The sequence below is a fragment of the Tenebrio molitor genome, chromosome 4 (genome assembly GCF_963966145.1).
Source record: "Tenebrio molitor chromosome 4, icTenMoli1.1, whole genome shotgun sequence".
Classification (NCBI taxonomy): Eukaryota; Metazoa; Arthropoda; class Insecta; order Coleoptera; family Tenebrionidae; genus Tenebrio; species Tenebrio molitor.
This window is the reverse complement of record NC_091049.1, coordinates 2,759,235-2,776,451: the sequence shown is the minus strand read 5'-3', so window position 1 is coordinate 2,776,451 and position 17,217 is coordinate 2,759,235. Positions and strand designations below refer to the sequence as shown.

Sequence of the window (17,217 nt, the reverse complement as noted above, 5' to 3'; positions counted from 1 at the left end):
CGGAATGTTACGGTTTCAGTCGACGTTGTTGTGATTTTTTATAATTATATTTGGTGTTATTTGCGTTATTATTTATAAAAACTGTTAAAAATTGTTTCTTTAATATGGTGCAGTCTTGTGCAGCTTATAAGTGTACTAATCGTGCCTCAAAAAATTCAAACGTGTCTTTTCACAGGTAAGCAAAAGTGTACAAGATTAATAACGGGTTAATATACACAAAATAAAAAAAAAGATTGTTATAACTAAGAATAAAAATTAACACAAATTATGACCGCATTTCCAGATTTCCAACAGATTCGAATTTAAGAAAAAAATGGATAATAGCTACTCGCAGGGAGAATTTTATTCCATCAAAAAGTTGCACACTATGTAGCGATCATTTTAAAGAAAATGATTTTGAATATAAAATAAAAGGAAATTCAAAGTTGAAAAAAGATGCTGTGCCATCAATTTTCAATTTTCCATCACACCTATTACAAAAAATCAGTCATAGGGAAAATAGAAAACGGAAACCAATTGAAAATAGGTAAGTTGAATATTGAATGTGATTAGTGATTACTTACCTACAAAAAAAAATGATGCTCTCTAAATGAAATTTTCAAGTACCTATGATAAGATTATTTATAAAAATATAGAAATATTCTTTTAGAAAAATTGGTATAATTAATAAACCAATAATTACTGAGGAAACTGAAGAAGTGCCTTTGCCATCCACTTCACAAAATTTTCTTCAACCACTATCCATAAAAAGGTAAATACATATGTTATTTTCTGTTTATATAAAAATTATTGTTTTATTTTTAGAAAAAGAAAGGAGCCCTCAAATTTTGGGGATTTCAAAAAAGAAGATTTAAAATGTCCGCTTAAAGCGGAAAGAATGTGGATAGCTGGCAAAGAAAGAATTCGACGTCTTCGGAATAAATTAAAAATTATGGAAGTAAGGAATAAAAGACTAACGAAAAAAATCAAAACTTTAAATAACTTGGCTGAACATTTAAAAGAATCAAAAAAGATATCGGAAGACTGCAGTTTGGTATTAAATGTATGAAATTTTAGATTTTGCATGCATTACATTTTCGTATCAATGTGCATGTTTATGTAGAGAATACTTAGTTGCATTTTTATCTTGCTTGCACGTGTAGATACTGCTGTATGTACAGTATTTCCAGCGATAGAATCGACTTTTTTGAATTCTATTTGTAAAATCTAATAGTAAAAAATACTAAATATGATGCAGAAAATCGTAAAATCTTAGAATAATTATGTTGCTACCAGCCAACAATTTTCTCGCGCGCTGTCTTCCTATGTCGTTCATGCGCACAGACAATTGCAATTGGCGGATTGCAGTTGATTTGGGATTTAGGCCATTTGGGCCAAGTGGGTCAAGTGATGACCAGGTGATTCACGGTGATTGACGTTGATTGACATTTTGTTTTTTCGCCTCTTTATTGCGTTTTTGTGGTTATTTAGTACTTGCGTTATTAAGTACTTGCGTTATTAAGTACTTGCGCGCTAGAATCTACTTTCTCAAACGTAGCGATTTAGTAACTTTTTGAAGTCGAGTCTCTATGGGTGGAAACAGTATACATATATAGCATGTAGCATGTTATTAACTGATTCCGAGAGCTTTTTTCATTTTTGTATGTGGGTTGTTTATGATATGGAATGTTATTTTTTTCAGAATTCCTTTAATTAATTTTGGGTCATTTAAATTTATATTTGAAAATTGTGCACATCTATGTTTAAATTTACAGGAAACTATACCTCTTGCTGAAAAAGAATTGTTACTGAGACAATTGAAGAAATCGCCAGGTAATAAGTTTCCCCCTCAATTACGTAGTTTTGCCCTTACATTGCATTTCTATTCACCAAATGCTTACAACTACGTGCGCAAGACTTTTGGCAACTGCTTGCCACACCCTAGTACCCTACGAAAATGGTTAGCAACTGTTGATGGTTCTCCGGGGTACACCGCAGAGTCCTTATCAGCAATTAAGATGCAAGTTGATAAAATGAGGCAAAATGAAAAAGACCTAATTTGCGGGTTAATAATGGATGAAATGTGCATTAAAAAACATGTGCAATGGGATGGGAGAAAATATATAGGTCTTGTAGATGTTGGTACTAATATAGATACCGATGCTTTACCCGAAGCTAAAGAGGCTTTGGTATTTTTATTAGTAGCACTTAATAGCCAATGGAAAATCCCAATTGCATATTTTTTATTGGATGGACTATCTGCAGTTGAAAAAGCCAACTTAGTCAACGGTTGCTTGAAAATGGTTAATGACTGTGGGGCCAAAATTGTGGCCCTCACTTTTGACGGTACAGTCACGAATTTCTCCGTTGGTAGAATACTAGGAGCAAAATTGAGACCGCCCGATATAGTACCTTGGTTTCTGCATCCGTTTAGTAAAGAAAGGGTCCACATATTTCTAGATGCGTGTCATATGGTAAAATTGATTAGAAATACACTTTGTGAATGGGGATGTTTATGCGATAACAATAATGACACCCAGATAAGATGGAATTTTTTTGAACAACTGGTTAATTTGCAAGATTCTACCGGGCTTCACGCGGCAAACAAAATAACTCAAAGACACTTACGTTTTAAAACGGAAATAATGAAAGTTAAGTTGGCTGTGCAATTGTTTAGTGACAGTGTGGCAGACGCCTTAGATTTCTGCAATTTAGACTTAGGACTGAGTAACTTTAAAAATAGTGAAGCAACAGCCAATTTTTGCAGAATTATTAATGACATTTTTGATATTTTAAATACTCGAAATTCACTAAGTCATAGTCCGTGGCGAAAGCCTTTTAACAAAAAAAAATGAAGTTGAAATTAAACGATATTTTGAAGAGGCTGAAAGTTATATTAAATCTCTAAGAGATCCTAGTGGTAATAACATATTATTTACAAGGAGAAGCACAGGTTTTGTTGGCCTAATAATCTGCATGAGAAGTTTAGGAAACCTTTTCGACGACGTAGTTACAAAAAATAATTATATGGAATATATTTTGTCCTACAAACTCAGCCAAGACCATATTGAGATGTTTTTTTCTGCAATAAGATCTCGCGGTGGTTTTACAAATAATCCCACAGCTATGCAATTTCGAGGGGCATACAAGAGGCTACTCCTTCATGCAGAAATTGCTACATCGGCAGCAGCCAATTGCGCGCCTCAAGAACATATCGGAATATTGTCAGTACCCAGTACTGTGAAGCCAAAAATAGACAGTCTAATATTAAGAGAATCTGGAGAATTTCAAAACGAACTAGAAGATTTTCAAATGATATATCCCAATGCAGAATTTATTGATGACGTGGTAGAATATATTGCTGGATTTGTGTCGCGAAAAGTGATCAAAATGATTCACTGCGCTACATGTACTGATTATCTTTTTGAAAATTCTTCATATTCTCGGTTACTAAATAGAAAAAACCGTGGTGGATTAATCAAAGCAGCTGTTGATGTAGTGACTATTTGTAAATATGCTGAGAGAGTATTTAGGTCTGTCTCGCATAATACTGCTGCTCCAAATATTAATAAATTGTTAATGTTAGCTGGCAGACAATTAAATTACAATGATCTTTTTAAAACTTTAAGTAATCACATTTTGGATCAGGATCCTTTAAATAATCATGTCATTCAGTTAATCAAGATTATTTTAGAAGTGTTTTTTAATATCAGAATTCACCATATAAACAAAAAACGGAATGAACACCAAACGCGCGTAAGGCAAATGTATTCTAAATTAATTTTATTTAAAAATCAGTAGAATTACCTACCTCGTTATTCCAAATTTCGTAAATTTAAAACGGCAATTTTATTGTAAATAAATTATTCTACTTTTAAAAAAGTTTTAAAATTTTATAAGTATATTTTAGGGGTAGCAGTTGCTTAGTTTTCTTAAACTACAGGAATATATAAATTTTAATACCCGTTATCGATTGTTATGAAATCATAGTTTTGATTTTTGCTAAATAAAAGTTTAATTTTTACAATAATGTTTGTTTTGTATAAATCTAATGTGCAAATTTGTTATAAAACATCCCTTTTTGAATTTTAAATAAATATTTCAAGACCGCATTAATGCAAACTCGTAGTTTCTTGCCCTTACGGACACAGCGGGTTGCCTAACTTACGATGCCAACAACGGTTCCGTATCGCGTATATTAGCACGCTCGTTCCATAGGTTATTATTTCTATGCCTGCAGAGACCAAAAAACCACGTTTGAAAGAAAATGCCATTCCTTCTGTAAATTTACCTATGAAAACGTTTTCTCAAAAAACAAATGAGAATAGTTTTAGGGGAAGAAAAAGACAAAATGTTAAAGGAAGAATCTGATGTCACAAATTACACCACATCTGATTTGTGTGAAGATGAATGTAATGCTGTTGATAGTTTATTAAATTTAGGATCAGTTTTTGTGAACTTTCAACAAAACCATCATGTTGAAGATAAAGGTGTTTAAGTAACAAGTGGTGATTTAGTTACATTTATTTGTAAAATAGAGAATGATAAACATTTGAATTCACTCACTATTGTTATCAAACTTTAAATTGTTAAATGATATTTGTTCACTAGTTAAACACTGTTATCCAACAGTATGCACTCATAAGCTTTCTGTCGAGGATAGAGTGGTGTTGGTATTTTCCAATTAAAAACACCTATTAAACTCAATATAATTGCCTCTTTTTTTTCATCGTTCACCCAGTTCCTACAGAGAAACATTTAATTAATATGATTGTACAATAACGTTCATCTAATCATATGAAGGTCTCTGGAAAATAAAACTACATTTGCAGGTTATATTTTTACATGATTTATATTTATATACAACATACATTTATTATATACATAAAATGTGTTAAATCTTACAATAAAAATTGTTGGGCCATGATGTTTTGCCAAACACAACAAAAACTTTACACAACCTGGACAATAAACACGGCGAAATATGTTTGCACTTTGCGAGTACTGCAACTAAAATAGTCTACTTCGACGTTGTTATCGTTAACAGATAACTGTCTCTTATAATTTCATGTGGAGCACTACTCAAGGCACTTGTTTGTAGGCACAATCCAAAAATTTCCTACCTTGTTTCCACTACTTTAATAACACCACATAAAATTAAAATCTTCGCACACAACACTTCTTCGCCTTCCACAACACATCTACGTTCTGCTGTTGTCTCTAAATAAGTCAAAATTTTGTGTAAACTTAAGAAAACCACCACAAAACCCGCAAATTCACGTAAAACCAACAACAAAACAATGTACAAACATAAGCAGAATCGAGCGGTATATGACTTAAAATCTGCCAACAGTGCGCGCTCAGTGGCGCCCCCAACGGTAGCCGAAATCGCCAATACCACCTGTAGTATTATCTGGTAGCAGAGATAACGTACTGGTAGTATTTGCAAGTAGTTATGACGCAGCAATAATTTTTGCTTCATCATCATCTAGTTTATTCTCAGTACTGTTACAAACACGGTACGACCCACACACACGATGGTTCTCTCGATGGACAGATGGGTAGGCAAAGTTGCCATAGTGACAGGTGCCAGTTCAGGAATCGGCAAAGCCATCGCCACCTCTCTAGTCGAACACGGCTTGATTGTAAGTCCACCCCTACGATTCCACCCTTCCCCTTTCCAACTCGACTCTTTCTAGGTGGTGGGTACTGCCCGTCGCTCTGAACTCGTCAAAGAACATTCCAAGCAACTCTCCGGAAAGAAAGGGAAGCTCCACGGGATCAAAGCCGACTTCACCAAAGAAGAAGACATCTTGAAGACCTTCGCCTGGACCACAAAGAACTTGGGACCGGTTCACATCCTCGTCAACAATGCCGGTACTGTTAAACAGACCAACTTGACGGAAGGTAAAACCGAAGACTGGAAGGCCGTTCTGGATCTGAACGTCTTGGGTTTGTGCATTGCCACCAGGGAAGCCGTCAAGGTCATGAAAGCCAACAACATCAACGGTCACATCGTCCACATCAACAGTGTCATGGGACACGCTGTATTCAGCGGTGCTCACGTGAACGTGTACCCGGCCTCGAAGTACGCTGTTACGGCCTTGACAGAGACTCTGAGGCAAGAACTGAATCATCTGGGTAGCAAGATCAAGGTCACGGTAAGTCTTAGTCTTCTGGTGGGACTCCTCTAAATCTAGATTTCAGAGCGTCAGTCCTGGATTGGTTGAGAGCGAGTTGACTACTCTGAATAAGACTCAGAGTCCTGAGAGGAAGGCTATCTTGGAAAAGATGCCCATTCTGAAGAGCCAAGACATCGCAGATGGCGTTGTCTACGCCCTGTCAACCCCGGAACACGTTCAGGTGAGTGAAATGTTTGCAAAATCTTGACTTATTTGGAATTTGTAGATCCACGAGTTCACAATCAAACCAGTTGGAGAAATTAATTAGAAGCAACGACTGTTCAATCAGAGATGGCGCCAGTACCAAGCTCCTACCATAGACAACACAGTAAACTGTGTTGTCTATGGCTCCTACCAAGGCCATCTGAATCAAAAAGCTACGCTTATAAGGCCGTTTCAATTTTCGATTTATCCATATAAACTTTGTTTCTGTGACATTTCGGGCGGCAGAACCTTTTTGCGCTCCATCTACCGATTTCGAACGCAGTCGATTGAAACTTTTTCCACTTTTTACTTTGAGGTTAAGTGCTTAAAACGTCAATTAAAACATGAATGCAATAAAATATCCAAGATCCGAACTTACTTTGGATACATTCTGGACTACCAAAATACTAATAAATTACAATTGCAAAAAAACATGAGGTAATTGTTCACTTTAATTACTTCTGGAATTTTCGCGTTTTTTCTGGCTAGACAGCCCCAGGACGCCCTCCTACATCGTTTCCCACCAGTCAAACCTTGTGCAAATGAAAATTTTCCTTACCCTTTAGTTATACTAAGACTTGGCGCGACCTTGAAACACAACAAGAGAAAAAAAGGCATTTGCACAAGGTTTGAATGGTGGGACACGATCTAGGACGACGCCGTGAGGCTGTCTAGCCAGAAGTGGTTAAAGTGAACAATTACCAAACATGAAATCATAACACAAGGTAGGTCAGAACAATTTATAACTTTAGTATTTTTCTGCAAAGTAGTTTGTTCTGGATTGGACATTTCTTCTTTAATAAATTTGTTTTTTTTCTTGACAAATATGTATTATCTAAAACTGGTTTCAGCGTTGCAGTTATTATTATCAGCTCACAAATCTGATTTTTATGTTCCAGACAAGATGAAAGTATTGGATTTTCTAGCAAATGAGGGCCCATTATCTCAACCATTTGGTGGCATATACTCTGCAGAAATACTATTTACTTGAATTGATTTGGATGTGATTGGAACGGTTGGAATGACGAAATACTACAGGATTTTGGGGTACAGGAATTTCAACCGGAGTTTCAGTGGGAAAGGTCTAAAAAACAAAAACATTAATAAGATGACAGTACATAATTAATAACTGGATGTCCCTGATTATGACTGTGAAAACTAATAAGTAATTGATCGAAAAATGAGAAAAGGAAGCTCTTTTTTTTCTCATATTTCGTGGTTGACTTCGCTTCTATGTATATTTCATGTATCAATAAACACACAAGTCTTTTTTAATTATAGATACTTACAAAAATAGAAGGACAATGAACAGCATCTTTGCATAAGCGTCATCTTTTGGGGGTTGTAATTATAGTCTTGTTGAAAATCCCGTTGTATTACAAATACAAACTAAAAGGTTGTCCTTATCATTGTCTGCATAAATTTGCTTCCCGCAAAACGTTTCAAAACCTTTGAACCATTTTTGTCTTTGTTTCATATTGCTGGGAATTTCAAATAAGCGAACATCTTTTGCCCCACAAATGAAACACGCTTTTACCATTTTATGTAAAATAGAAGGGCAATATAATCTGTTTCAAAATCAAAAATCCACGACCTGTTGAATTATTTTGGCAAAAAAAATGAAATCCCTAGAATAAGATTCATTATTTTGGGTTGGCCCAACCTCTCGCCAAAATTTGACATTGAATTGTTGAGTTTATTTACGTAACACAAAATAATTATTATGTACAGTCGTTGACCAAAATAAAATAGGACAAAGTAAATTTCGATTGTGTAATTCGATATTTTTGCGAAATCCATCTCTTAGGAAACAAAAGTGTCAAGAATAAAAAAAAAATTCTGATAAGTGTCATCATTCGAAAATATTTCAAAAACTCACAATCATTCAATTGAACATAGTGACGGTGACGAGATGACAAGTGAAAAAACACAACCTTACTTTTTGTAAATCAATTAATCAATCGTCAAGTCAAATCAAGTTGTAATCTGAGACACATACGCCTCAGTTACACCGTAGCCAACGTTAAATAACTAGCCGTGCTGAGAAAAAGGCAACGTCGCAATCGTTCAGACTGGCGGACCGAGTGAACCGCCGAACATCGAACGCCTAATAAACATAAAGGCCCGTTTTTACACGTTCTCAATAAATTGACATTGCTTATTAGATGATTATTAGTATTACAATTCCCATCTTACCCCCATAGAGTGAAGAATTGATGATAAAATTCAATGTAAAAAAATATATAAGTACCAAATTCAACAATTTTATGTTCCCAGCCAATCAAATTAAGTTCGATTGAAAATGTTGTTATTAAATCATTAAAATTGTTTATTATATCTGCCTTCATAAAATTCTCTACTTACTTCATCGTTTTGTCTTTTAGAAATTGTTTCACGCCTAAACTCTGGATCAGTTCTCTCTTTAATTGCTGGCTTTGATAGATAAGACGCTAAATTTGGAAACACGCTAGGAACAGCCGCATCTTTTAGTCTGTAGCTTTTTAAAAGCAATTGTTTACAGCTTCCCTCAGGTTGCAAATGTTTATCATATAAAATCATATCATCAGAACTAAAATGTAATTGACAGACCACACTTGAAGCTGAAGTTTTTTCAAGGGATTGCTTTTAACCATGCTTGTTTGCGCTCTACATTTTTGGGAAATTTGAAAACACTTACACTGCGATTGTTTTGTACATTTCTTAAAGACGAGTCCTAATTACTTTTACAGCCTGTTACACAACACCTACTAGGCATGTTTGAATAATATTTAAAATTAGAAGTGAGAACCAGTGATATTTCGTTTAACACACAAAAGTTAGGTTAGGTTTGTCTCGTTTTAACTTCCACCAAGTTAACGGCTTTAATTCCAGAAGAAAATGCCACAATTTATTTCACAAACTCTATACTAAATTCCCTTCAACTTTTAAACAACTTGGTAGCTTAAAATTTTGGAAATAAACACAGTTTTCTGAAGTTAAAACGTTAGGATCACTGTGTAAACACATGCAAATCTGCACAAACTGACTCGGTCCTAGGTCTGCGGGCATTGTTGCCAAATTTACTTGAGCACGGCTAGTTCATTTAACGTTGGCTACGGTTACACTACACAAATCTTTGAATTGGGAAACTGTCTAAGGTAACACTTTGTCCTATTTTATTTTGGTCAACGACTGTACAAAAAGGTGGTAGCTACCATATCATACCTTTTGAGTAAATAATAAAATGGGAATAAAAAAAACACTATGAACTACGCCCGAAACGACTCTCAACAATTTTCTTTCAGAACCCCATTTTTTTCTGACACTTGCAGACACACTAAAAACAAAAGTTGGCGACGTTGTCGGTTGTATTTTCGAGGTAGAATGCAGTGTTGGTGGATTTTTGATTTTGAAACAGATTATATTTTAAATTGCCGCTAATATTGTAGCTTTGATTCGTTAATCGGCCACCGAGGGCGCGCAATAAGGTTCTGTCTTCTTTTGTTTTATGGCCACTCTGCAGAAACAATTATTATAAAACGGCATTATAAGCGTAGCTTTTTGATTCAAATGGCCTTGGCTCCTACTAGATTTAAATGACCATTTCTGAATAAAAGTGTGTACATTCTATAAAAAACTTGTTACAAAAAGCTACAAATAAAATAAACGTAACAAAAATCGCAATCACTTAAAAATAAACAAACACAATTCTTATCACATGACCTTGATAAGTTATCATTCATATTATATAACTATTAACTACAAACAAGTATGCATTACATGATTCACTTCATAATCTCTATTTTGAAACAGATTTAGAGATGGGGTCGGTGTCAAAATAGATAACAATTGATTTTCTAGTGAGAATATACAGGTGCGTCCTAAAAAACGCCGCAAGCCATATCTCCGTTATTTATAGCTCGATTTAAATAAAACAGAGACTGGAATAAATCACTTTAAAAACACTATCAGCACAAAATAGACTTGAAAATTTCAAACAGTCTGTAATAACCCAGATATCGCCAGTCTCCTTAAATATTTGAATATTTAAATTAAATCCGCGAAATTGAACAAAATGGCCATGTTGTGATCGTCATCGAAGCAGTAAAACCCCTACGTTGTGTGTTTTGTACAAAATGGCGGTAGCCTAGCTCGGGATGCAAATGGCGGACCTGCAGGTTGGACAACTTCGAAATAAAAATGCATAAATCGGTGGGAGGACGCGGACGCCTGTATTTATTTTATACGCACATGAATAAATACATTCTCGTTTTCATCTACAGTGTTAACACGATCACATGGGAAATTAAACAATTCAGCGGTGCGACTTAACATGACATAACAAGAAATACATAACACAATAAATTTGTCTATCGGCCTTCTGAGGAACGAAACGACACAATCAATAAAATAACAACAGATACTCAGCAACAATAAACTCACAATACAAGAACAAAGCGGCACCATGAAACAAATGTTAGTTAATTTAAATTATCACGAATAGACACTGTAAATGGGATGAGTAAAACCCCCAAAAATCATCCACAAACGATGGCACACCGTAATTGACAAAGTTACACAACATGTCACAGAAAATGGCGCAGCAAGACTCTAGATTACAATAACAGACACTCTAATTCCTCTAATGACGCAACTCTGACTCTCAGCTCTTCCAGCTAACACGCGGACTACGATCGCGGAGTTAATCTAATTCTCGCCCCCCAGTCTCCTAATTTCTAAACTAGTAACGTCGGGTAGTCCAAGTCCCTGCGACACCTAACTCGTTATGGGTGCAGTGCCCCAGTTTGTGTCCTCCGAATCGCCACTGTAGTGCCCACAGCTGATGAAACAGAGGCCTTCCACCGAAGGCGTCGAGAAACTCTGCGGCCAGGATCACACGTCATGAAAGGAGCCACGAGTGACTGCGTGGTCCCCTCCACGTCCGGCTCCTTTGGCAGGCTCCCGTTTTTCATTACAACGTGGATAAACTGGCCCCGCGTCTAAACTCCTAATTTCGGCCAAACACGTACCTACCACGTTTTTCCTTGTGGTAAATGAAGACCGTTCCCAAAATGGACTTTCGTTTTCCCTATTTAAATCGCTGACGCAATATGTTCGGTTAACTGTTTCTATTCCTAGCCAGAAATGGACTCGCCCAAAGTATTTCGAACCGTTCGCCCCTAAATAACTCCGATTTTAAAGCCTGGACGCGAACAACTCATTTCCACGGTTCACCCCTTACTCCCTCGTGAAAATGGACTCGTCCCACGGATTTTAACTACCTGACAACTTTATTGCGACGTTACCTCAAAAATTTCCCCACTCTACCAATTCCTACTTCACCCGAGCTTATCGGAATAACAAAACGAAATAACATACCTGCTCAACACTACTTGTTGTCTGTGAGATCATCCTACCTGAATTACAACGCGCAAACTGTCGGCGACACACGAGGTGCGCCCCTGTAATTAATCAACACGTTCTCCTCCGCGATTGGTGAATGGTTACGCCGCACGCTCTGATTACACTGACAATACACAAGAAAAATGCATGACTCGACATTCGTAACAGCAATAACTACATTTTCAACTAAAACAATAACAATGAAAACGACGATGCAACAAACACCACCGTTTATTTCGAGGGCTGAGAATCGAGTGTCGCGTCTACCCTTAACCACCGTACGCAATCCAAATTCTACCAACCGTGCACAACAAAAGAACCAAACAGTTCCTCTTGCGTTTTTTTCGGCGGCGGCAATTTGAATTCAAACTGGGGTATTACAACTTTCTTTAAAAACATTAGTCTATGTTGTGTTTATAGTGTCTTTAAAGTGATTTATTTCAGTTTTTGTTTTATTTAAATCGAGCCATAAATAACGGAGATATGGCCTGCGGCGTTTTTTAGGACGCACCCTGTATAGACACCATGTCTGGTTCTTCTTCAATTAAGACGTTTTGCCTCTATTAATGTACTTTACTTCAGTAATGTGCTTATCTCACCATGCTAATTGAAGACTATCAGTAACCTTGAGAGAGTCGATAAAAATACATCACACTGTGCGCATTCTATAGTACATCTCAGTTCACGATGGTGCTGTCCATGAACCGGTGGGCGGGTAAAGTGGCGGTGGTGACTGGTGCCAGCTCCGGAATCGGCGCCGCCATCGCCGACGCCCTCGTCGAACACGGTCTGATCGTAAGTACCCCCTCGAGAACGCTTCGCCATTGTTTAGGTCGCGGGAGTTGCCCGTCGAGTCCAACTCGTCGAGCAACGTTCCCGACAACTTTCAGGCAAGAAGGGCAAACTCCACGCCGTCAAAGCGGACATCACCAGAGAAGAAGACATCTTGAAAGCTTTCACATGGATCGCAGACAATTTAGGACCTGTCCACATCTTAGTCAACAACGCCGGCTACATGAAAGAGGGTTTGTTGACAGAAGGTGACACTCAAGAGTGGAAGAAAGAGTTCGACGTGAACGTCTTGGCGCTGTGCATCGCCACAAGGGAGGCGATCAGAGTGATGCGGACCAACGATATTCAAGGTCACGTCATACACATCAACAGTATCGCGGGACACGCGGCCCCCAAAGCGCCAAAATTGAATGTGTATTCCGCGACCAAGTATGCGGTGACGGCGCTCACCGAGACGCTGAGGCAAGAGTTGAACACGCTCCAAAGCAAAATTAAAATTACGGTAACGTAGTGGGTGGGAATTTTGCGTAAGAACTGAATGGTGGGTTGCAGAGTGTTAGTCCAGGACTCGTTGTCAGTGAGATGACAGTCTTGTGTAAGGATATCTCCGACGAAAGAAAGAAATATCTGGAAACTAGACCAATACTGAAACCGGAGGACATTGCAGATGGCGTTGTCTACGCTTTGTCGACCCCCGAACACGTCCAGGTATACAGAAAAAAGATTTTTTTCTGGATTTATTAGTGTTTTGTAGATCCACGAGTTGACCATCAAACCAGTCGGAGAACCGTACTGAGGAAAAGTGACGTTTGCAGAGATTGCCAGCAAGAGGTAATCCTATGATTTGGACATACTACTGTGGGAACAACAATTACTGATTGAGTTGGCAATACATTCTGGTGACTTTTGGTGACTTTTATGTCATGTTCCAACGAGAAAACCATTTAATTAATAAAAGAATACAAAAACCAAGACGTTTAAATATGAAATGTAGGTATACCAGCTGCCAATAGTGTCAATAAAACAAACCGAAATAGGTACAATTCACAGTCTTGAAAATTTCATGTAAATTTTTTTATTGCCAACTGAAACAGTTATTGTTGCTCACCCTGTATTTCGGACACGGAACCTTGGCCACAACTGACATTTAACTGACAAATATGTGTGAACTGGCCTTTGAATATAACCCAACTTTTAACTCGATAATGCCATTTCCCTGCTTTTTTGATGTGACAAGAAAACGTGATACATTGTATAATATTAAATTTTTAATTCCCGCAATTACGTAAAAAATATGCTATTTCGTTAATTTTCTATTTTACTTGTTCTCAACTTTCCCGCAGTAATTAGTGTTTTGGGTCAGATTACCACGAAGAAGGAACCGCCATTAGAAGCGCCAAAAAACATCCATTTTTTTCTTAACAATTTTACATCGCTCAGACTCTGCAGCTAGTACCCAAAAAAAAAACATGTTTGCTCCGAATTTCCAATGACCTTAGAATCAGCATCACAACAAAAAATTCGCAAAAATGTCATCAACAAAACAGGTCCTTTTGTAGACAAGCAAATTATTATTTTAACTAATTCGGGACTAAAAAAACTCGTTTTAATGTTCATTACCTGAAATTGTATTCGAAATTAATTTAATTTTTAAATTCTTTCAAAGGCAAAAAAACAGCATGATAAACTACAATCACGAATTCAAAACACCACTCTTTTGCGTGAATCAGGTTTATTTGACGTCACACATGACCTTCAACATCATCCAAAAAAAACCTGAATTTCGAAAAAAGAATACCGCACAAACGTTTTAAAAGTAATTTTTAATAATTGTCATTTACTAATAATAACACTAATGTCTAAAAAATGTTGGCCAAGATTCCGTGTCCGGAATAGTAACATCTGTCACTTGTCAAATAAAACTCTTAAGTACAAACGTGATTTTATTTGTCGACAATCAAAATCAACAAAGCTAAAAGACTAAGAAATAGTAGTTAAAACATTTAATGATGATTTTTGAAAAAGATTTGGAAGAACATTTTTGTTGTATCAGCAACCAACAATACAGCAGTGCAAAGCACATGTTTCACAATAATGGACAAAACTTTTTCAAATTCAACACAAACATTTCTATTAATTTGTAATAAAGACATCTTGGTAGTCTAGATACAAGAGTTTCTCAACGTTTCGGAGATAGATCGACACGTCACTGCTTCATTGCCCCCATAGGACTAGAAACATTGACTCGATCGACGGCTTCATTGCCGCGTACGACTAGAACCAGACGATCTGTCATTCATTCCAGCCCCTAACCTCAAAACATTTTGTACATTTTCCTTCTCCTGCTAGGCAACAACTCCTGCAGCACGCCTGGTTGCCTACGACACCCGTGACCCTCCCGTCTGCGCCAACTCTTAAAGGTCAGGCCACGGTAAAAACCCGAAATGTTTCGTCACGCCATCAACTATTACAAAACCCCATCGTACGAGCATTTATGACTTAACGAGCACACGCTCCGTGCAATTAATAATTTTTTTTGACGAAATCGTGCGCACCTCGAGTGGGGGAGGCTTCCCCCGGCCAGGATGTTCCGCTCGTTGCAACACCAGATCCTAATCGGCGATTACACAAAAAAAATTCGGCAAGGTGTGTCATAAATATTAATTTGGGAAGCGAGTCCGGCACGCAACGTACACCGTGCGTCCCAGAAAAGTGGCAGAGGGGGCGCTGCCGTTACGCGGTCACCAGACAAATATTCTGCTGTTGGCTGACGCTGAGTCAGACGTAGATGCGGGAAGTACCGACGCCCGAGGTCCTTCCTGGTGGGTTGATCACCATAATTTTCGGATTCATGTCAGACCGAACCGGAGTCGTCGTTGACCTGAGACAAAAGACGGCGATGACGTGAGATATGTAACGGAACTGTCAATGGTGCATCGAAAAAAACGGTCTATTATCGTGACATTGACCCTACACATGTGCTCTTCTCTTATTGGTGATATCACTTCATAATTCATAATTCGAAACACATTTAGAGACAGTACCGATGTCAAAAAGTCACTAGATAACAACTAGGTATTTTTTTCTATTGAGAAGATTTATATTCCGGGTCTGGTTCTCTTATCGGTAATATTTAAAAATTTAATAACACTTTCGTAATGAATGAAGATAGCAAATCTAAACATTATTGTGAATAGTGATGAGCAATTTCACAAATAAGTTGTCTTCAAGATGGAAATGCTGTTAAGAAAATGAAACAAAACAATATAAATGGTAATTTATAAAGAACAGTACTTGTCAGTGCAGAATAAAATGACGTGTTGTCTGATCAAATAAATTTCAGAACTTTGAACTGTCAAACTAAACGTGTTCATAAACGAATCAAATAACATTTCAAAGCACTCTTGGTCTGAAATTTATTTGATATAACACTGGACAGCACTCTTGATCTGCAACTTTTTTAATAGACATTGGAAAGCACTCTTGATCTGAAATTTATTTGATACACCATTCCAAAGCACTCTTAATCTGAAATTTATTTGATACACCATTCCAAAGCACTCTTGATCTGAAATTTATTTGATATGCCATTCCAAAGCACTCTTGATCTGAAATTTATTTGATCCACCATTCCAAAGCACTCTTGATTTGAAATTTATTCGATACACCATTCCAAAGCACTCTTGATCTGAAATTTTTTGATATGTCATTCCAAAGCACTCTTGATCTAAAATTTATAGTAACTTTGTTTTATCCAAAGCAACATTCAAAATCAAAATAAAACCTTTAAAACCAATGATGTTTTTGTTTTTCACAGTTACTTATTACAGTCGTAAGCAATAGTATAATCTGCGTGTATCAATAATTCTGATGACCCCTAACTAACAGTTTTGTCGGGGATGGCTGCAATCTTTTTTATCTAAAGTGGAAGGACAGGACCCAAGTCAAAACAACATCTGAAATACGCATTATATCAATGAATCTATTTTTTTCTTAATTTATTATTATGAGTATAAATGAAGGCGGCACGGCATCAAGGCCGGATTTATTTACCGTTTTGAATATTTCTATCACTGTGACCATCATTATTGTCACTGTTATTACACCTGGTTCAGATACCTGTGAGAAGGCGGGATCACTGTGGGAACCACCCGTGAAGTACGAGTACAAAACGTCACAGTAGCGCCAGACACTTTGTGATATTGTTTTCGAGTCCTGATCCACGGCAAGGATCCGAAGGACACCTCCGCTCCAGTCGGTTATCTAACGACGAGGACTTTTTCAGGAATTTCAAGATCTCTATCAAGGTTCCCTAAAACACTCGAACAACTTTGTCGATAGGAATTCATTAATTTCGGTAGTTTTCAATGTTAAATAATTAATTCAAAGGCGAATAAGTACCTACACAGTTGTAAACAACATAACCATTGCGAAACCCTAAACGTCCAAATGTTCACACCTAAAAAAATTATTCGCATCGATCGGCGCCGATTTCCTGTTCCGCCTGACACGACAGCAACTTTGTCGTCGCAGAAACGGATATTTGTTTGGTTTTCGACATTCCACCCAAAGAAAACAGTGACTTATCGTGGTGGACGCAATGCGTATGTACGTAAAGGCCCGGCTCTCAAGGTCTCGATCAAGGTTCAACGAAGCTCTACTTCTTTTACATAAACCA

The 17,217-nt window shown here is 37.1% G+C and overlaps 2 protein-coding genes and 1 long non-coding RNA gene across 4 annotated transcripts; 2 read left to right on the top strand and 1 right to left on the bottom strand.

The window, feature by feature from the left end:
- Nucleotides 1-5,386: 5,386 nt before the first annotated feature.
- On the top strand, nt 5,387-7,771 carry LOC138129946 (farnesol dehydrogenase-like). 2 transcript variants are annotated; one of them, XR_011159438.1, is made up of 5 exons: nt 5,387-5,624; nt 5,679-6,140; nt 6,187-6,342; nt 6,388-7,090; nt 7,265-7,771. XR_011159438.1 is itself a non-coding variant. In XM_069046287.1 (4 exons), the coding sequence occupies exons 1-4, from the start codon at nt 5,517-5,519 to the stop codon at nt 6,427-6,429; spliced, it is 768 nt and encodes a 255-aa protein (XP_068902388.1). In that variant the 5' UTR covers nt 5,387-5,516; the 3' UTR covers nt 6,430-7,771. The 2 variants fall into 2 exon arrangements, 1 of the variants encoding a protein (XP_068902388.1); XM_069046287.1 differs by having other exon boundaries at nt 6,388-7,771.
- Nucleotides 7,772-12,279: 4,508 nt separating this feature from the next.
- Nucleotides 12,280-14,475, top strand: LOC138128641 (farnesol dehydrogenase-like). Its single transcript, XM_069044852.1, has 4 exons — nt 12,280-12,542; nt 12,580-13,041; nt 13,092-13,247; nt 13,294-14,475. The coding sequence occupies exons 1-4, from the start codon at nt 12,435-12,437 to the stop codon at nt 13,333-13,335; spliced, it is 768 nt and encodes a 255-aa protein (XP_068900953.1). The 5' UTR covers nt 12,280-12,434; the 3' UTR covers nt 13,336-14,475.
- On the bottom strand, nt 14,470-17,163 carry LOC138128643 (uncharacterized). The gene is made up of 2 exons (XR_011158813.1): nt 16,324-17,163; nt 14,470-16,266 (listed from the first exon to the last, which is right to left on the bottom strand). It is a non-coding gene; the product is annotated as an uncharacterized lncRNA (long non-coding RNA).
- Between the last annotated feature and the right edge of the window lie 54 nt (nt 17,164-17,217).

Bases quoted from the DNA above. Each gene is read 5' to 3' on its own strand.
- LOC138129946 (XM_069046287.1), top strand. From the start codon at position 5,517: ATGGTTCTCTCGATGGACAGATGGGTAGGCAAAGTTGCCATAGTGACA. The intron at 5,625-5,678 runs GTAAGTCCACCC...GACTCTTTCTAG, and splicing joins TAGTCGAACACGGCTTGATT to GTGGTGGGTACTGCCCGTCG. The intron at 6,141-6,186 runs GTAAGTCTTAGT...TCTAGATTTCAG, and splicing joins GTAGCAAGATCAAGGTCACG to AGCGTCAGTCCTGGATTGGT.
- LOC138128641 (XM_069044852.1), top strand. From the start codon at position 12,435: ATGGTGCTGTCCATGAACCGGTGGGCGGGTAAAGTGGCGGTGGTGACT. The intron at 12,543-12,579 runs GTAAGTACCCCC...GCCATTGTTTAG, and splicing joins TCGTCGAACACGGTCTGATC to GTCGCGGGAGTTGCCCGTCG. The intron at 13,248-13,293 runs GTATACAGAAAA...AGTGTTTTGTAG, and splicing joins CGACCCCCGAACACGTCCAG to ATCCACGAGTTGACCATCAA.